This window comes from Oncorhynchus nerka, linkage group LG24, assembly GCF_034236695.1.
Source record: "Oncorhynchus nerka isolate Pitt River linkage group LG24, Oner_Uvic_2.0, whole genome shotgun sequence".
In the NCBI taxonomy this organism is placed as follows: Eukaryota; Metazoa; Chordata; class Actinopteri; order Salmoniformes; family Salmonidae; genus Oncorhynchus; species Oncorhynchus nerka.
Genome location: NC_088419.1, coordinates 64,963,395 through 64,984,043, shown reverse-complemented (window position 1 = coordinate 64,984,043; position 20,649 = coordinate 64,963,395). Strand labels below are relative to the sequence as shown.

The 20,649-nt window shown below is 46.6% G+C and overlaps 1 protein-coding gene across 1 annotated transcript in view; it reads left to right on the top strand.

Moving 5' to 3' along the window:
* The first annotated feature begins 324 nt into the window (after positions 1 to 324).
* Positions 325 to 20,649, top strand: part of rnf11b (ring finger protein 11b) — a 49,882-nt gene continuing 29,557 nt past the window's right edge. The window contains exon 1 of the mRNA XM_029632733.2: positions 325 to 835. Within this exon, the coding sequence (XP_029488593.1) occupies positions 713 to 835 (123 nt within the window). The 5' untranslated portion in view covers positions 325 to 712. The remainder of the gene's footprint in view (positions 836 to 20,649) is intronic.

Below are 20,649 nucleotides of genomic sequence, written 5' to 3'. Positions count from 1 at the left end.
ATTTAACATAGTAGGTATAGGCATTTTATACCACAGTAACTGCTACTGAAATAACGTTTCCTTGTGATTACGCACTACTACTAGTGTACATGCAGACGCAGTTATGTAGAAAACTGCCAAAGAACAACTATCTATTTGTACTTAGCTACATACTTGCTTGTTACATTGTAATTCATGTTAAATATGACCAAATATAATGATGTATCATGTTTCTAACAACGGTCTGATTGGTGAGATGGTGGAGAGCTTCCTTAATACAGATGGCAGTTGATTGGTCCGTGCATCAAGGGGCGGTGTTTCATGTTGCTACGTTCGTTACCTTCCCCGAGTTTGACGGGGCTGGAAAGTCCCTTTCAAATGGTCTTCAGTCTGAAGATGAGAATCCGTTTTTAGAGCATTAATAACTATTAGGTGTTTAGCATTATTACGTTCAACCTGCACACAGGCGTTGTGAGAGTTCTAGCTAGCAAACAACCGCTAAATCACTTCAGTTTGAGGGTGTACATTGTCTAGGTGGCCAGCCAGGCTCTTTGTGTAGGGATGTTTTGTTTTTGTTGAACATCACAGCTCTCGTAGCTTGTTAGATCATTTGCAATGTGTTGAAGCCCATAATATTGATAGCATACGGTGCTAATTTTGACTGAAAGGTTAGAAAAAGTAGCCTGTGGACGTTGCAAAGCGACAAAGATATAAGGAGTTTGACGTCGAGGAGATGGGGAATTGTCTAAAATCTCCAACCTCGGATGATATTTCCTTGCTTCATGAATCACTATCGGATAGAGCTAGTTATGGTGATGGGGCAGATCCAGATCAGGAACCACCGCCACCATACCAGGTAGGTCATTAGCTAATAGCTACTGGTTAGCTTGCTGGCCAGCTATACAGTATTTAAATAAATTCAAGGTTTGACATGCGAAGGATTTTTACAATTTGGTGCTGCCTTTATGTGGCGCTGGCAGCTGGCTAACCGAAGTAAAAAAAAAACACTGCACTCAAGCTTGCCAGCCAGTTATGATTTTCAGATGTTCATGTAAACAGTAATAACCAGCTGACTCTGGGAGATATGGCAGGTATACATACACACACAGCCTTACATTGTTTATCAATGCGGCACACAACCATCAACTAGCTGTCCTTTTACATGATCGTCTTGTTCTATTTCTACAGGATTTAGGGGTGTAATGACAAGTTTACTATTGCTGCAGTCTTTAGTTTATCAGACCATCATGTCTTCCTTCATTACATATCATCATCACAGAACACTGACCCAAGGGACTCGTGAGATGCAAATGATCTAGCAATGCATTTTATGAGAACAGCCATGTAGTCACACACTACAGCAAAAAGAGCTTGGAGATGCTCATCATACTCCTGGAATGAAGTGTATGGTCTGAAGTGTTGAGGGAGAGATGAGGCAAAAGCTGGCTGTTTTTTTAAGCTCAAGCTAGAATCCAAAAATATACTTGAAACAGGCCTAGACCAAAGACTACAGAAGCACCCACCTTTGCTTTTAGCTCAACAAAGAAAGATAACTTCAAAAGTAGAATGATCTTCAGAACTTGTAAGCTCCCTGATACAGGCAATGGCAAAAGCCTACATTGGAGAACACAGATTGAACTCTTATGCTGATGAGAAAACAGCAGTCTTTGTGCTCCCTAATTTCTTTTGGACCAGGTTGTTGCAGGTCATTGTCATTATAATAATCCAAATATGGATTCCTTTTCTGTAAGTCGGTCATGTTACGAAAGACTTTAGCCAGGAAGGAAAGCGTGTCACCAGGTTAATTCCCTATCTCAAATGTGAAGATAAGCACAGATGTTGATAGCTGGAGTCCCCCTGCCGGAACCCTTCCAGTAAAGGTCTCCAATGGCCATGGCTGACACGGGTGTCAGCTTCCACAACTCCCAGAGCTTTGGCCGAGTAGGTAGTCTTTCACCATAGTCTCCGGGTCTCATGTGACACCAGAATTATCCATGAATTAGTTTGAGCCTACTTACCAGAGTAGTACAAGACTGTAAGACGTGTTCAAGAGAACATGAAGTCTGATCATACACATAGCTTGCATGATGACGCATACCTAACTCATTTCGAAAAAGTAATTTTCCTCATAACTTAAATCTGTTTAGATTTTCTACTAATCTACATTTAGAATATGTCTTTGTTCTTAAAAAATTGACATTACAAACAATTTACCAACCGGTAGAACTGAAGTTGACTGCATATGTCAACATTATAAGGGAGTACGGAACAGAATAAGTCATTTTTATTTTACCAAAATGCAAAGACCTATAATACCCATGAGGCCATTTAAAAGCCAAGGGAAAACAGCCTCTCTTAAGTGGCATCTGTCCAGATTATACCCCATAATACAAAGAAAACAAACAAAAACATTTTACTCTCATTTGCACAGAAATGCAGATTCACACACCCCGGATACTGTGTTTTTCTGCTGAAAACCACTCGTCTCTCATTTTCTCAGAATTTCAGTGTTTACTTGAGTCCCTTGGGTCCAGGATCAGGAATTAATAAGAAGGGCTGGAATTCAACAGTCTGGAGCTGATTTTCCAGTAACAGACTGGATGGCAGGACGCATTGTGCAATATCCTGGTTAAACAGCTGAGGCTCTTGTTGGATTTTTCAACACTAACTGTCTTGTTTGAACCATAGCTTGAGCAAAGCAAGGCCAGATATCTACTTTAGGACCCACATCATTTCCAATTTAGACACTTGCCTTGGGCACTCGCCAAGCATTTTCGATTGCACTTTCTTCTTTTAAACAGAGACCTGCCAATGCTTGGTATGTTTGGAGAGCCTTGGAGCTGCACTTCTCTTGCCCATTTTCATTAAACAGCTGCACAGTTGCACTAAGTTTTGATTGAAAAGGTCTATAATCATCAAACCTTCAGAGTAGAAAACTGGTAACATTTACAAATTAACCTAGGCTATGGTTAGACAAAAATGTAGCATATAATAATAAGCAAGTAATGTAATAAATCACTTGATATTAGACTAGGCTTTTTGTTGTTGTTGTGGGAATAAATACCATTTGATTCCTTTACAGTTCTCAGCCCAGCAGTGAGGCTGTAAACACCAATAATGTTGATTTTCTCTTTTTCTTCTTTTTTTTCTTCTGGTAAATAATTTCTTAATAAACAAGACTGACACATCCTCCTTGATTACCAGCTCAAATTAGATGTTTATTGGGGGATTGTGTTACTGTCATCACCCTCCACTGCGTGGTGATCTGAGGAAGAAGGCTCCCCTATTATTTACTGTGTTACTCTGCAGTCTGTTGTGAGAGGAAGGGGTGTACAGAGCTAGTGGTCATTTGGATAGCAGCTGGCGAGAGTGCTGACTGACTGGGCCAGAGGAGATAACTGCCCGTCTGTGTGAGTGAAGGGGGGCAGGGTGTGCTATATATGTATATTTTATTTTTATTTATTTAACCTTTATTTAACTAGGCAAGCCAGTTAAGAACAAATTCTTATTTACAATGACGGTGTACCAAAAGGCCTCCTTTGGGGACGGGAGCCTGGGATTTAAAAAATAAATAAATACAATATAAATATAGGACAAAACACACATCACAACAAGAGAGACACAACACTACATAAAGAGAGACCTAAAGACAACAACATAACAGCAAAACATGACAACACAGCATGGTAGCAACACAACATGACAACAACATGGTAGCAACAACATGACAACAACATGGTAGCAACACAACATTGGGCAAAGTCAACAGCACAAAGGTCAAGAAGGTAAAGACAACAATACATCATACAAAGCAGCCACAACTGTCAGTAAGAGTGTCCATGGTTGAGTGTTTGAATGAAGAGATTGAGATAAAACTGTCCAGTTTGAGTGTTTGTTGCAGCTCGTTCCAGTCGCGAACTGAAAAGAGGAGCGACCCAGGGATGTGTGTGCTTTGGAGACCTTTAACAGAATGTGACTGGCAGAATGGGTGTTGTATGTGGAGAATGAGGGCTGCAGTAGATATCTCAGATAGAGGGGAGTGAGGCTTAAGTGGGTTTTATAAATGAGCATCAACCAGTGGGTCTTGCAACGAGTTTACAGAGATGATTAGTTTACAGAAGAGTATAGAGTGCAGTAATGTGTCCTATAAGGAGCATTGGTGGCAAATCTGATGGCCGAGTGGTAAAGAATATCTAGGTCCCATCACTGTAGCTACTGTCATCAAGTTTCCTGACATGACTAATCCGAGGTCTATTTACCTCCTCACCCAATGACAGAGCAGAGGCCCTCTTTTATTGATCATATTCAGTATAGCACAAAGGCCTTTATCCTATTTTATTGATCATATTCAGTCCAGCACAAAGGCCATTATACTATTTTATTGATCATATTCAGTCCAGCACAAAGGCCATTATACTATTTTATTGATCATATTCAGTCCAGCACAAAGGCCATTATACTATTTTATTGATCATATTCAGTCCAGCACAATGGCAATTATCCTGTTGTCAGTGTGTTTTATGGTTTGACCTCATTGGATTGAAAACCATGCAGACATTGAAAAGGCTGCCTGTCACAGCCAGGGTTGGAGGGGAGAGCATGATCTAAGACTTACCAGCAGCGTGTGCTGGCCTGGACTGAGAACTAACACTAAATCTCCCCTCAGAGGTGTCATGAGGCCTGGAGGAAAGAATTGGAGGCAAAAGGAGGAGAGAACCTGTATCACAGTCACTGCTCTGGTGAATGGAAGTCTGGTCAACGTTTTGCTTTGAGCCAGCAAGCTCAGTTCGGGCTGTGAAGAGGGAAAGTTTTTGCTTTGGAGGGGCGTTCTAATGAGCTGTCAGACCTACTGCTGGTGGGAGAGAAAGGTGAGCTAGTGAAGGCAGAGGGCAAGAAAGCAATGAAAACAAAGCTTCGATTGGAATAGGTGCTGACTTCACAATGTTTAAGACACTCACATTCACACCGCTGTACCAATAGTGAAAGGAAAATATGGGGATCATTTAAAATAATAATTTCTTACCAGTGAATTCCTCAGATGTGACCGACCGTTTTTGTGTGGAGCTGCTCTGGTACCTGGTTCACCTGCAGATCCTTGGTCTCCCACTCCCACAGTGAACCAGCTGTCTAGCCTCACTTGCCTGGCTGTGCTTCCATAGAAATGCTTGAGGATAGGAGATGCAAAAAGAGATCAGTATTACTGTACTCTTGTTTCCCTGTTGTACTGCACCGTCTTGCACAGTGTGTCCTCTCTAACATTGTTGATTTGCAATTAAGTATCTTATTGTGTATAATGATAAATGTTTATCCCAGGCTCTGGCAACTGGGACTAGTTTTCTTCTAGTGGAAATCACATTTTATGGTATGCTTCAAGAGAAACGACCCTCCTCAAATGATCCAGTACAAAGACAAAATATACTTATTTTTATTTTATTTTATTTCACATGTATTTAACCAGGTAGGCTAGTTGAGAACAAGTTCTCATTTGCAACTGCGACCTGGCCAAGATAAAGCGTAGCAATTCGACACATTCAACAACACAGAGTTACACATGGATTAAACAAAACATACAGTCAATAATACAGTAGAACAAAATAAAACAAGAAGTCTATATACAGTGAGTGCAAATTAGGTAAGTTAAGGAAATAAATAGGCCATGGTGGCGAAGTAATTACAATATAGCAATTAAACACTGGAATAGTAGATCGGCAGAAGATGAATGTGCAGGTAGAGATACTGGGGTGCAAAGGAGCAAAATAAATAAATACCAGTATGGGGATGAGGTAGGGAGATAGATGGGCTGTTTACAGATAGGCTAAGTACAGGTGCAGTGATCTGTAAACTGTTCTGACAGCTGGTGCTTAAAGCTAGTGAGGGAGATGTGAGTCTCCAGCTTCAGAGATTTTTGCAATTCGTTCCAGTCATGGGCAGCAGAGAACTGGAAGGAAAGACGACCAAAGGAGGAATTGGCTTTGGGGGTGACCAGTGAGATATACCTGCTGGAGCGCGTGCTACGAGTGGGTGCTGCTATGGTGACCAGTGAGCTGAGATAAGGCGGGGCTTTATCTAGCAGAGACTTATAGATAACCTGTAGCCAGTGGGTTTGACGACGAGTATGAAGCGAGGGCCAACCAACGAGAGCGTACAGATCGCAATGGTGGGTAGTGTATGGGGCTTTGGTGACAAAACGGATGGCACTGTGATAGACTGCATCCAGTTTGTTGAGTAGAGTGTTGGAGGCTATTTTATAGATGACATCACCGAAGTCGAGGATCGGTAGGATGGTCAGTTTTACGAGGGTATGTTTGGCAGCATGAGTGAAGGATGCTTTGTTGCGATATAGGAAGCCGATTCTAGATTTAATTTTGGATTGGAGATGCTTGATTTGAGTCTGGAAGGAGAGTTTACAGTCTAACCAGACACCTAGGTATTTGTTGTTGTCCACGTATTCTAAGTCAGAGCCGTCCAGAGTAGTGATGCTGGACGGGGAGCAGGTGCGGGCAGCGATCGATTGAAAAGCATACATTTAGTTTTACTTGCGTTTAAGAGCAGTTGGAGGCCACGGAAGGAGAGTTGTATGGCATTGAAGCTCGTCTGGAGGTTAGTTAAAACAGTGTCCAAGGAGGGGCCAGAAGTATACAGAATTGTGTCGTCTGCGTAGAGGTGGATCAGAGAATCACCAGCAGCAAGAGCAACATCATTGATGTATACAGAAAAGAGAGTCGGCCCGAGAATTGAACCCTGTGGCACACCCATAGAGACTGTCAGAGGTCCAGACAACAGGCCCTCCAATTTGACACAGTGAACTCTATCAGAGAAGTAGTTGGTAAACCAGGCGAGACAATCATTTGAGAAACCAAGGCTGTTGAGTCTGCCAATAAGAATGTTGTGATTGACAGAGTCGAAAGCCTTGGCCAGGTCGATGAATACGGCTGCACAGTAATGTCTCTTATCGATGGCGGTTATGATGTCGTTTAGAACCTTGAGCGTGGCTGAGGTGCACCCATGACCAGCTCTGAAACCAGATTGCATAGTGGAGAAGGTATGGTGGGTTTCAAAATGGTCAGTAATCTGTTTGTAAACTTGGCTTTCGAAGACCTTAGAAAGAATAGGTAGGATAGATATAGGTCTGTAGCAGTTTGGGTCTAGAGTGTCACCCCCTTTGAAGAGGGGGATGACCGCGGCAGCTTTCCAATCTTTGGGAATCTCAGACGATACGAAAGAGAGGTTGAACAGGCTAGTAATAGGGGTTATAGGTTATCATGCCTGTATTGTACATTCTTCAAGTATGAACACAATGAAGGACATGTTCCTTTGAAAAGACGTGAGTAAGACTGACTGTAATCTGGAGGCATTACAACATTGTGGCGTTCCCAAATTATATATTTAAATGTTACGTCAGAACTAACGGACAAAGGACAAACAAACAGGCCTTTGTCAGCCAGGCCAGCCTTGACCAACATGGGGCCAGTCGGTCAGCCAGTAGAGTGTGTTTACTGTTCCTGTTTGAGAGATCCCCAGGTCTCCTTACTGTACTGCTGTATGTAGAACAACTCTGCACTGGTTCAGCCTGTTACTACTCTGACTGTCTCAGGCTCTGATTGGCTGTTAGATATACACTTGTTTGTTTAACCTTCCCCATTGAGATAACCAACTGTTTCCCCCTTCATACCTCTAGCTCCCGTAAGTGCTAGTGACTGAGGCGACATGTTGAGGGGCTTGAGTGGGGGTAACTTGGAGGGGGGCCTATGTAAACAAATGTTTCAGTGGCAACATTTGTTCATATTCAGTTTATGATGTGGCGTTTAGCTGTACTGATAGAATAATCTGTATTTTCTACCTTAAAAAGCACAAGAAAGAGGACCCACCATCTCAGATTGTTCTGAAATTGTTAATGTAGTTAGAAACAGGTTAGATTAGCATTCCTGCAACATTATTTCGTTGAAATATCATTTGATCTCTGAGAAATTAAGCTAATTGATTGCAAATTGGGTATTTTAAAATTATAGGATTCATATAATATTCAATAAATATAGTACATGACATCCAATTTGGACCCAGAAAATTTTTAACAATAACAAAGACGCCAATCCCAAATCGGAATCGTTTCCATTTCAGTATGTATGACAAGTAGTATGGAGCTGCGGCTCAGAGTATTATTTCTTCATCCTATGAAACGTATTCTCAGTGAATTTGGTGATTGGATTTTTTCCCCCTGTTCAGCGAAATTAGTTGTTGAAGGTTTATGTCCCATCCTACATCCTGATATTACCAGGTTCTGACCACTAGATGCTGTTTCTGCTATTAGATTATTTTATTTTAAGTCTCTCCCCCACCCAATGTTAGTGATATTTTTCATCCAAATTACAAAATTAGATTGGTTTCCTTACCCTGTAAGCAATCTATGGATAAAAAAAATCAAGACAGCTGTGATTGAACAAGGAGTTTCGGTACAATTTTGAAAATGCTGACAGATCATTTGTTCGTTCGACATGGTGGGATCTTTTTGTGTCGGTAAAATTAATTATGCGAGAAATTATACAAAATCGCCCAGAAAATGGTTGCGTACATATGTATTCACCCCCTTTGCTATGAAGCCCCTAAATAAGATCTGGTGCAACCAATTACCTTCAGAAGTCACATAATTTATTAGGTGGACTTTATTTACGTTCACATGATCTCAGTATATATATACACCTGTTCTGAAAGGCCCCAGAGTCTGCAACACCACTAAGCAAGTGGCACCACCAAGCAAGCGGCACCATGAAGACCAAGAAGCTCTCCAAACAGGTCAGGGACAAAGTTGTGGAGAAGTACAGATCAGGTTTGGGTTATAAAAAAATATCAGAAACTTTGAACATCCCACAGAGCACCATTTAAATCCATGATTAAAAAATGGAAAGAATATGGCACCACAACAAACCTGCCAAGAGAGGGCCGCCCACCAAAACTCATGGACCAGGCAAGGAGGGCATTAATCAGAGCGACAACAAAGAGACCAAGGATACCCCTGAAGGAGCTGCAAAGCTCCACAACAGAGATTGGAGTAGCTGTTCATTGGACCACTTTAAGCTGTACACTCCACAGAGCTGGGCTTTACGGAAGAGTGTCCAGAAAAAAAAGCCATTGCTTAAAGAAAAAAATAAGCAAACACGTTTGGTGTTCGCCAAACGTCATGTGGGAGACACCCCAAACATATGGAAGAAGGTACTCTGGTCAGATGAGACTAAAATTGAGCTTTCTGGCCATCAAGGAAAACGCTATGTCTGGAGCAAACCCAACACCTTTCATCACCCCAAGAACATAATCCCCACAGCATGGTGGTGGCAGCATCATGCTGTGGGGATGTTTTTCATCGGCAGGGACTGGGAATCTGGTCAGAATTGAAGGACTGATGGATGGCGTTAAATACAGAGAAATTCTAGAGGGAAACCTGTTTCAGTCTTCCAGAGATTTGAGACTGGGATGGAGGTTCACCTTCCAGCAGGACAATGACCCTAAGCATAATACTAAAGCAACACCCGAGTGGTTTAAGGGGAAACATTTAAATGTCTTGGAATGGCCTAGCCCAGTCAAAGCCCAGACCTCAATCCAATTGAGAATATGTGGTATGACTTAAAGATTACTGTACACCAGGAGAACCCATCCAACTTGATGGAGCTGGAGTAGTTTTGCCTTGAAGAATGGGCAAAAATCCCAGTGGCTAGATGTGCCAAGCTTATAGAGACATACCCCAAGAGACTTGCAGCTGTAATTGCCGCAAAAGGTGGCTCTACAAAGTATTGACTTTGGCGGGGTGAATAAATATGCACGCTCAAGTTTTCAGTTATTTTGACTTATTTATAAAACATATTTTGCATCTTTAAAGTGGTAGGCATTGTTGTGTAAATCAAATGATACAAACCCCCCAAAAATCTATTTTAATTCCAGGTTGTAAGGCAACAAAATAGGAAAAATGCCAAGAGGGGTGAATACTTCCGTAAGCCACTGTAACTTATGATGAACTTTACAGGGTGGTGAAAGTCCACAGTGATCTTGATGCTCCTTTCCAATAAATATCTAGGGTATTATTCTAGTGACATGATTGATGCTTGACTGCATTTTGACAAGTAAAAATGTTTTGGCTCTTATCCATAATAATCTCATCATGTAGACTAGCCTACCCGAACTGTATCTGCGAGGTGTTTGCTAGACCACTCGTGGCAAGACCAGTAAGCACATTTGCTATTTAACGGTAGATAGAGTTGAAAATGCGATGGAAACACATTGAACTTGAGATTTTTATCCTGTACATAAAAACTTAAGCAAAAAAAAAAAAGTGCATTTTGTTTGCACTACGTCGTCACACTGATTTTTAAGTCCATTTGGTGGAAACACACCACTGGTGGGAAAATGTGCATATTTTCTTAGTGTTTTTTACATTTATTAAAAAATATATATATTTTCATTAAAATATGTTGCCAATTGGATGGATACCTAACTAGTGTTAGAATGTTTTGGGATCCAACTCGGATGTTATATGCTGTATGAATACAATGTTACATTTGGTGCAATCAATTAGCTTCATTTCTCAGTTCAAATTACATTTCAACAAAATAATGTTGCAGGAATGCTTCTCTGTTTTTAACTACAGAAACGATTTCAGAACAATCTGAGATGGTGGACGTTATGGCTTGCTGAAATGACATGGACAAACCCTCATGTGATATGACTAATCTGACAGTTACAGGCTTTCCTGTGAGAAAATGTAACACAACATCCATTGATGTTCAGGTTTTTCTCCCCTGTTGTGTCGTTATACACTACAAGGGTGTACACTATAGTGTTTGCAGGTTAAACGAATGACTTGGTTGCTCTGAGGAGCGCCAGACTGACGGCTAAGATTTCACAGCGAGGGCTACAGTTTCTTCTGTTGTTTTCAGAGGGAATAATGCAAAGTCATGCTGCCTATTGTAGAAGGCCTTGTTTTGTTTATTCCTCAGGAAACCGCTGAAGATTTTAGTTGTGAAAGCTGCATCTAACTGTTTGCATCACTGATGACATTGCTGTTTGAAAACAGGCTGAAGAGAAATCTCTGTCATTAGACATTCTTTTTCACTGCTTCCCATATCAACCGAGACTTGGACGTGCCTGTAGTCTCCACACAGACGCAGGCCAGTGGCCACAGGGACACAGCCACTCCCTCAGTGGCTTCCTTCAGGGAAGTGTGTGTGTGTGTGTGTGTGTGTGTGTGTGTGTGTGTGTGCGCGGGGCTCAGGAGTTCAGGCAGCCAGCAGAGCCTTCCATTGTTTGTTTGTCCCCTGAAGGAAGCCACTGAGGTAGTGGCAGTTGCTACTGGCCTGTGACTGTCTGTGTGGAGATTACAGGGCCTGGAACTCCTCCTGCAGGCTGAGAGGGCGCATCTGTATGCCTGTTTGTCTGAGTTGAAGGGTGGGGGAGTGGATGGTAGAAGAGGAACAGACCCACGCCCTCTCTCTGTCTCACTCGCTCACTCTCTCTGTCTCGCTCGCTCTCTCGGTCTCGCACATCGTTACAACAGTATTGTACGATGTGCAAATGGTTCAAATAAATAAACATAAATATAGGTTGTATTTACAATGGTGTTTGTTCTTCACTGGTTGCACTTTTCTTGTGGAAACAGGTCACAAATCTTGCTGCTGTGATGTTATACTGGTATTTCACCCAGTAGATATGGGAGTTTCTCTCTCGCTCACTCTGTCTCGCTCTCTCTGTCTCGCTATCTCTGTCTCTCTTTCGTGCTCTCTCGCTCTCTCTATCTCGCTCTCTCTGTCTCGCTCTCTCTGTCTCTGTCTCGCTCTCTCTGTCTCGCTCTCTCTCTGTCTCGCTCTGTCTCGCTCTGTCTCGCTCTCTGTCTCGCTCTCTGTCTCTCGCTCTGTCTCGGTCTCTGTCTCACTCTCTGTCTCTCTCGCTCTCTCTCTCTCTCTTGCTCTCTGTCTCTCTCTCGCTCTGTCTCGCTCTCTCTCTCGCTCTCTGTCTCTCTCGCTCGCTCTCTTGCTCTCTCTGTCTCGCTCTCTCTGTCTCGCTCTCTGTCTGTCTCTCTCGCTCTGTCTCGCTCTCTCTCTGTCTCTCTCTGTCTCGCTCTCTCTGTCTCTCTCTCGCTCTCTCTCTCTGTCTCGCTCTCTCTGTCTCGCTCTCTGGCTCTCTCGCTCTCTCTCTTGCTCTCTGTCTCTCTCTCGCTCTGTCTCGTTCTCTCTCGCTCTCTCTGGCTCTCTCTGTCTCGCTCTCTCTCTCTCTTGCTCTCTGTCTCTCTCGCTCTCTCTCTCTCTTACTCTCTGTCTCTCTCTCGCTCTGTCTCTCTCTCTCTCTCTCGTTCTCTGTCTCTCTCGCTCTGTCTCTCTCTCTCTCTCTCGCTCTCTGTCTCTCTCTCTCGCTCTGTCTCTCTCTCTTCTCTCTCTCTCTCTCTCGCTCTCTCTCTCTCTCTTGCTCTCTGTCTCTCTCGCTCTGTCTTGCTCTCTCTCTCTCTTGCTCTCTGTCTCTCTCTTGCTCTGTCTCGCTCTCTCTCTTGCTCTCTGTCTCTCTCTTGCTCTCGGTCTCTCTCTCGCTCTGTCTCGCTCTCTCTCTCTCTCTCTTGCTCTGTCTCTCTCTCGCTCTGTCTCGCTCTCTCTCTCTCTCTCTCTTGCTCTCTGTCTCTCTCGCTCTCTCTCTTGCTCTCTCTCTCTCTTGCTCTCTGTCTCTCTCGCTCTGTCTTGCTCTCTCTCTCTCTCTCTTGCTCTCTGTCTCTCTCTTGCTCTGTCTCGCTCTCTCTCTTGCTCTCTGTCTCTCTCGCTCTGTCTCTCTCTCTCTTGCTCTCTGTCTCACTCTCTCTCTCTCTCTCTTGCTCTCTGTCTCTCTCTCGCTCTGTCTCGCTCTCTCTCTCTCTCTCTTGCTCTCTGTCTCTCTCTCGCTCTGTCTCGCTCTCTCTCTCTCTCTCTCTTGCTCTCTGTCTCTCTCGCTCTGTCTCGCTCTCTCTCTCTCTTGCTCTCTGTCTCTCTTTCGCTCTGTCTCGCTCTCTCTCTCTCTCTTGCTCTCTGTCTCTCTCGCTCTGTCTTGCTCTCTCTCTCTCTCTCTTGCTATCTGTCTCTCTCTTGCTCTGTCTCGCTCTCTCTCTCTTGCTCTCTGTCTCGCTCTCTCTCTCTTGCTCTCTGTCTCTCTCGCTCTGTCTCTCTCTCTCGCTCTGTCTCGCTCTCTCTCTCTCTCTCTCTCTTGCTCTCTGTCTCTCTCGCTCTGTCTTGCTCTCTCTCTCTCTCTCTTGCTCTCTGTCTCTCTCTTGCTCTGTCTCGCTCTCTCTCTCTTGCTCTCTGTCTCTCTCGCTCTGTCTCTCTCTCTCTTGCTCTCTGTCTCGCTCTCTCTCTCTCTTGCTCTCTGTCTCTCTCTTGCTCTGTCTCGCTCTCTCTCTCTTGCTCTCTGTCTCTCTCGCTCTGTCTCTCTCTCTCTTGCTCTCTGTCTCGCTCTCTCTCTCTCTTGCTCTCTGTCTCTCTCTCACTCTGTCTCGCTCTCTCTTGCTCTGTTTCTCTCTCTTGCTCTCTGTCTCTTTCGCTCTGTCTCTCTCTCTCTCTCTTGCTCTCTGTCTCGCTCTCTCTCTCTTGCTCTCTGTCTCTCTCTCGCTCTGTCTCGCTCTCTCTCGCTCTCTCTGTCTCTCTCTCGCTCTCTCTGTCTCTCTCTCTCTCTTGCTCTCTGTCTTTCTCTCGCTCTGTCTCGCTCTCTCTCTCTCTCTCTCTCTTGCTCTCTGTCTCGCTCTCTCTCTCTCTTGCTCTCTGTCTCTCTTTCGCTCTGTCTAGCTCTCTCTCTCTTGCTCTCTGTCTCTCTCGCTCTGTCTCGCTCTCTCTCTCTCTCTTGCTCTCTGTCTCTCTCTCTCTCTGTCTCGCTCTCTCTCTCTCTTGCTCTCTGTCTCTCTCGCTCTGTCTCGGTCTCTCTCTCTCTCTCTTGCTCTCTCTCTCGCTCTGTCTCGCTCTCTCTCTCTTGCTCTCTGTCTCGCTCTCTCTCTTGCTCTCTGTCTCTCTTTCGCTCTGTCTAGCTCTCTCTCTCTCTCTTGCTCTCTGTCTCACTCGCTCTGTCTCGCTCTCTCTCTCTCTCTTGCTCTGTCTCGCTCTCTCTCTCTTGCTCTTTGTGTCTCTCGCTCTGTCTCGCTCTCTCTCTCTCTTGCTCTCTCTCGCTCTGTCTCGCTCTCTCTCTCTTGCTCTCTGTCTCTCTCGCTCTGTCTCGCTCTCTCTCTCTCTCTCTCTTGCTCTCTGTCTGTCTCTCTCTCGCTCTGTCTCTCTCTCTCTCTCTCGCTCTGTCTCGCTCTCTCTCTCTCTTGCTCTCTGTCTCTCTCGCTCTGTCTTGCTCTCTCTCTCTCTCTCTTGCTCTCTGTCTCTCTCTTGCTCTGTCTCGCTCTCTCTCTTGCTCTCTGTCTCTCTCGCTCTGTCTCTCTCTCTCTTGCTCTCTGTCTCACTCTCTCTCTCTCTCTCTTGCTCTCTGTCTCTCTCTCGCTCTGTCTCGCTCTCTCTCTCTCTCTCTTGCTCTCTGTCTCTCTCTCGCTCTGTCTCGCTCTCTCTCTCTCTCTCGCTCTCTGTCTCTCTCGCTCTGTCTCGCTCTCTCTCTCTCTTGCTCTCTGTCTCTCTTTCGCTCTGTCTCGCTCTCTCTCTCTCTCTTGCTCTCTGTCTCTCTCGCTCTGTCTTGCTCTCTCTCTCTCTCTCTTGCTATCTGTCTCTCTCTTGCTCTGTCTCGCTCTCTCTCTCTTGCTCTCTGTCTCTCTCGCTCTGTCTCTCTCTCTCGCTCTGTCTCGCTCTCTCTCTCTCTCTCTCTCTTGCTCTCTGTCTCTCTCGCTCTGTCTTGCTCTCTCTCTCTCTCTCTTGCTCTCTGTCTCTCTCTTGCTCTGTCTCGCTCTCTCTCTCTTGCTCTCTGTCTCTCTCGCTCTGTCTCTCTCTCTCTTGCTCTCTGTCTCGCTCTCTCTCTCTCTTGCTCTCTGTCTCTCTCTTGCTCTGTCTCGCTCTCTCTCTCTTGCTCTCTGTCTCTCTCGCTCTGTCTCTCTCTCTCTTGCTCTCTGTCTCGCTCTCTCTCTCTCTCTCTTGCTCTCTGTCTCTCTCTCACTCTGTCTCGCTCTCTCTTGCTCTGTCTCTCTCTCTTGCTCTCTGTCTCTTTCGCTCTCTCTCTCTCTCTCTCTCTTGCTCTCTGTCTCGCTCTCTCTCTCTCTCTCTTGCTCTCTGTCTCTCTCTCGCTCTGTCTCGCTCTCTCTCGCTCTCTCTGTCTCTCTCTCGCTCTCTCTCTCTCTCTTGCTCTCTGTCTTTCTCTCGCTCTGTCTCGCTCTCTCTCTCTCTCTCTCTTGCTCTGCTCTCTGTCTCTCTCTCTCTCTCTCTGTCTCTGTCTCTCTTTCGCTCTGTCTAGCTCTCTCTCTCTTGCTCTCTGTCTCTCTCGCTCTGTCTCGCTCTCTCTCTCTCTCTTGCTCTCTGTCTCTCTCTCGCTCTGTCTCGCTCTCTCTCTCTTGCTCTCTGTCTCGCTCTCTCTCTTGCTCTCTGTCTCTCTTTCGCTCTGTCTAGCTCTCTCTCTCTCTCTTGCTCTCTGTCTCTCTCTCACTCTGTCTCGCTCTCTCTTGCTCTGTCTCTCTCTCTTGCTCTCTGTCTCTCTCGCTTCTTCTCTCTCTCTCTCTCTCTCTTGCTCTCTGTCTCTGTCTCTCTCTCTCTCTCTCTTGCTCTCTGTCTCTCTCTCTGCTCTGTCTCGCTCTCTCGCTCTCTCTGTCTCTCTCTCGCTCTCTCTCTCTCTCTTGCTCTCTGTCTTTCTCTCGCTCTGCTCTCTGCTCTCTCTCTCTCTCTCTCTTGCTCTCTGTCTCTCTCTCTCTCTTGCTCTCTCTCTCTCTTGCTCTCTGCTCTGTCTAGCTCTCTGTCTCTTGCTCTCTGTCTCTCTCGCTCTGTCTCGCTCTCTCTCTCTCTCTTGCTCTCTGTCTCTCTCTCGCTCTGTCTCGCTCTCTCTCTCTTGCTCTCTGTCTCGCTCTCTCTCTTGCTCTCTGTCTCTCTTTCGCTCTGTCTCGCTCTCTCTCTCTCTCTTGCTCTCTGTCTCTCTCTCTCTCTGTCTAGCTCTCTCTCTCTTGCTCTCTGTCTCTCTCGCTCTGTCTCGCTCTCTCTCTCTCTCTGCTCTCTGTCTCTCTCACGCTCTGTCTCTGTCTCGCTCTCTCTCTCTCTCTCTCTCTCTGTCTCTCTCTCTGTCTCTGTCTCTCTCTCTCTCTTGCTCTCTGTCTTGCTCTCTCTCTCTCTTGTCTCTCTGTCTCTCTCTTGCTCTGTCTCGCTCTCTCTCTCTCTTGCTCTCTGTCTCTCTCGCTCTGTCTCTCTCTCTCTCTCTCTGCTCTCTCTCTCTGTCTCTCTCTCTCTCTTGCTCTCTGTCTCTCTCGCTCTGTCTCGCTCTCTCTCTCTCTCTTGCTCTCTGTCTGTCTCTCTCGCTCTGTCTCTCTCTCTCTCTTGCTCTCTTGCTCTGTCTCGTCTCTCTCTTGCTCTCTGTCTCTCTTTCGCTCTGTCTTGCTCTCTCTCTCTCTTGCTCTTTGTGTCTCTCTCTCTCTCTCTGTCTTGCTCTCTCTCTCTCTCTCTGTCTCGCTCTCTCTCTCTCTTGCTCTTGCTCTGTCTCTCTCTCGCTCTCTGTCTCGCTCTCTCTCTCTCTCTCTCTCTTGCTCTCTGTCTCTCTCTCTCTCTCTCTGTGCTCTCTGTCTTGCTCTCTCTCTCTCTCTCTTGCTCTCTCTCTCGCTCTGTCTCGCTCTCTCTCTTGCTCTCTGTCTCTCTCTCTCTCTCTGTCTCGCTCTCTCTTGCTCTCTGTCTCTCTCTCGCTCTGTCTCGCTCTCTGTCTCTCTCTCTCTTCTCTCTGCTCTCTGTCTCTCTCTCTCTCTTGCTCTGTCTCGCTCTCTCTCTCTCTCTTCTTGCTCTCTGCTCTCTCTCGCTCTGTCTCGCTCTCTCTCTCTCTCTCTTGCTCTCTGTCTCTCTCTCGCTCTGTCTCTCTCGCTCTCTTCTCTCTCTTGCTCTCTGTCTCTCTCGCTCTGTCTCGCTCTCTCTCTCTCTCTGCTCTCTGTCTCTCTCTCTGTCTCTCTCTCTCTCTCTCTCTTGCTCTCTGTCTCTCTCTGCTCTCTCGCTCTCTCTCTCTCTCTCTGTCTCTCTGTCTCTCTCTCTCTGTCTCGCTCTCTCTCTCTCTCTCTCTGCTCTCTGCTCTCTCTCTCGCTCTGTCTCGCTCTCTCTCTCTCTTGCTCTCTCTCTCTCTCGCTCTGTCTCGCTCTCTCTCTCTCTCTTGCTCTCTGTCTCTCTCTCTGTCTCTCTCTCGCTCTCTCTCTCTCTCTCTCTCTGTCTCTCTCGCTCTGTCTCGCTCTCTCTCTCTCTCTCTTGCTCTCTCTCTCTCTCTCTCTGTCTCTCTTCGCTCTCTCGCTCTCTCTCTCTTGCTCTCTGTCTCTCTCTCTCTTCTCTCTCTCTCGCTCTGTCTCTCTCTCGCTCTGTCTCGCTCTCTCTCTCTTGCTCTCTGTCTCTCTCTCGCTCTGTCTCGCTCTCTCTCTCTCTCTCTCTGCTCTCTGTCTCTCTCTCGCTCTGTCTCTCTCTCTCTCTTCTCTCTCTGTCTCGCTCTCTCTCTCTCTTGCTCTCTCTCTCTCTCTCTCTCTCTCTCTCTCTCTCCCGCTCTCTCTCTCTCTGCTCTCTCTCTCTCTCTCTCTCTCTCTGTCTCTCTCTCGCTCTGTCTCGCTCTGTCTCTCTCTCTCTCTCTGCTCTCTGTCTCTCTCTCGCTCTGTCTCGCTCTGTCTCGCTCTCTCTCTCTTGCTCTTTGTCTCTCTCTCTCTCTTGCTCTCTCTCTCTCTCTCTGCTCTCTCTCGCTCTGTCTCGCTCTCTCTCTCTCTGCTCTCTGTCTCTGTCTCTCTGTCTCGCTCTCTCTCTCTCTCTCTTGCTCTCTGTCTCTCTCTCGCTCTGTCTCGCTCTCTCTCTCTCTGCTCTCTGTCTCTCTCTCGCTCTGTCTCTTGCTCTCTCTCTCTTGCTCTCTGTCTCTCTCTCTCTTTGTGCTCTCTCTCTCTCTCTCTTGCTCTCTGTCTCTCTCTGTCGCTCTGTCTTGCTCTCTCTCTCTCTCTCTTGCTCTCTGTCTCTCTCTTGCTCTGTCTCTCTCTCTCTCTTGCTCTCTGTCTCTCTCGCTCTGTCTCTCTCTCTCTTGCTCTCTGTCTCGCTCTCTCTCTCTTGCTCTCTGTCTCTCTCTTGCTCTGTCTCGCTCTCTCTCTCTTGCTCTCTGTCTCTCTCGCTCTGTCTCTCTCTCTCTCTCTTGCTCTCTGTCTCTCGCTCTGTCTCGCTCTCTCTCTCTTGCTCTCTGTCTCTCTCTCTCTTGCTCTCTGTCTCTCTGCTCTGTCTCTCTTCTCTTGCTCTGTCTCTCTCTCTCTCTGCTCTCTGTCTCTTTCGCTCTGTCTCTCTCTCTCTCTCTCTGCTCTCTGTCTCTCTCTCTCTCTCTCTCTCTTGCTCTCTGTCTCTCTCTCGCTCTGTCTCTCTCTCTCTCGCTCTCTGTCTGTCTCTCTCTCGCTCTCTCTGTCTCTCTCTCTCTCTTGCTCTCTGTCTCTCTCTCGCTCTGTCTCGCTCTCTCTCTCTCTCTCTCTCTGCTCTCTGTCTCTCTCTCTCTCTCTCTTGCTCTCTGTCTCTCTCTCGCTCTGTCTCTCTCTCTCTCTCTTGCTCTCTGTCTCTCTCGCTCTGTCTCTGCTCTCTCTCTCTCTCTCTTGCTCTCTGTCTCTCTCTCTCTCTGTCTCGCTCTCTCTCTCTCTGCTCTCTCTGTCTCTCTCGCTCTGTCTCGGTCTCTCTCTCTGCTCTTGCTCTCTCTCGCTCTGTCTCTCTCTCTCTCTGCTCTCTCGCTCTCTCTCTCTTGCTCTCTGTCTCTCTCTCTGCTCTCTCTCTTGCTCTCTTGCTCTCTCTCTCTCGCTCTGTCTAGCTCTCTCTCTCTCTTGCTCTCTGTCTCTCTCGCTCTGTCTCGCTCTCTCTCTCTCTTGCTCTGTCTCGCTCTCTCTCTCTTGCTCTTTGCTCTCTCGCTCTCTCGCTCTCTCTCTCTCTGCTCTCTCTCGCTCTGTCTCGCTCTCTCTCTCTTGCTCTCTGTCTCTCTCGCTCTGTCTCTCTCTCGCTCTGTCTCTCTCTCTCTCTTGCTCTCTGTCTGTCTCTCTCTCGCTCTGTCTCTCTCTCTCTCTCTCTCTCTCTGCTCTGTCTCTCTCTCTCTCTTGCTCTCTGTCTCTCTCGCTCTGTCTTGCTCTCTCTCTCTCTCTCTTGCTCTCTGTCTCTCTCTTGCTCTGTCTCGCTCTCTCTCTTGCTCTCTGTCTCTCTCTCGCTCTGTCTCTCTCTCTCTCTTGCTCTCTGTCTCTCTCTCTCTCTCTCTCTCTCTCTCTCTCTTGCTCTCTCTGTCTCTCTCGCTCTGTCTCGCTCTCTCTCTCTCTCTCTTGCTCTCTGTCTCTCTCTCGCTCTGTCTCGCTCTCTCTCTCTCTCTCTCTTGCTCTCTGTCTCTCTCGCTCTGTCTCTCTCTCTCTCTCTTGCTCTCTGTCTCTCTCTCTCGCTCTGTCTCGCTCTCTCTCTCTCTCTCTCTTGCTCTCTGTCTCTCTCTCGCTCTGTCTCTCTCTCTCTCTCTCTCTGCTCTCTGTCTCTCTTCTTGCTCTGTCTCGCTCTCTCTCTCTCTCTTGCTCTCTGTCTCTCTCTCGCTCTGTCTCTCTCTCTCTCTTGCTCTTTGTCTCTCTCGCTCTCTCTCTCTCTCTTGCTCTCTTCTCTCTCTCTCTCTCTCTTGCTCTCTCTCTGTCTCTCTCTTGCTCTGTCTCGCTCTCTCTCTCTTGCTCTCTGTCTCTCTCGCTCTGTCTCTCTCTCTCTTGCTCTCTGTCTCTCTCTCTCTCTCTCTTGCTCTCTGTCTCTCTCTTGCTCTGTCTCGTCTCTCTCTCTCTCTTGCTCTCTGTCTCTCTCGCTCTGTCTCTGCTCTCTCTCTCTCTCTCTTGCTCTCTCTCTCTCTCTCTCTTGCTCTCTGTCTCTCTCTCTGTCACTCTGTCTCTCTCTCTCTTGTCTGTCTCTCTCTCTTGCTCTCTGTCTCTTTCGCTCTGTCTCTCTCTCTCTCTCTTGCTCTCTGTCTTCGCTCTCTCTCTCTCTCTTGCTCTCTGTCTCTCTCTCGCTCTGTCTCTGCTCTCTCGCTCTCTCTGTCTCTCTCTCGCTCTCTCTGTCTCTCTCTCTCTCTTTGCTCTCTGTCTCTTCTCTCGCTCTGTCTCGCTCTCTCTCTCTCTTGCTCTCTCTCTCTCTTCGCTCTGTCTAGCTCTCTCTCTCTTGCTCTCTGTCTCTCTCTCTCTGTCTCGCTCTCTCTCTCTCTTGCTCTCTGTCTCTCTCTCTCTCTGTCTCGCTCTCTCTCTCTCTTGCTCTCTGTCTCTCTCGCTCTGTCTTGCTCTCTCTCTCTCTCTCTTGCTCTCTCTCTCGCTCTGTCTCGCTCTCTCTCTCTTGCTCTCTGTCTCGCTCTCTCTCTCTGCTCTCTGTCTCTCTTTCGCTCTGTCTAGCTCTCTCTCTCTCTCTTGCTCTCTGTCTCACTCGCTCTGTCTCTCTCTCTCTCTCTCTCTCTCTCTCTGCTCTGTCTCGCTCTCTCTCTCTTGCTCTTTGTGTCTCTCGCTCTGTCTCGCTCTCTCTCTCTCTTGCTCTCTCTCGCTCTGTCTCGCTCTCTCTCTCTTGCTCTCTGTCTCTCTCGCTCTGTCTCGCTCTC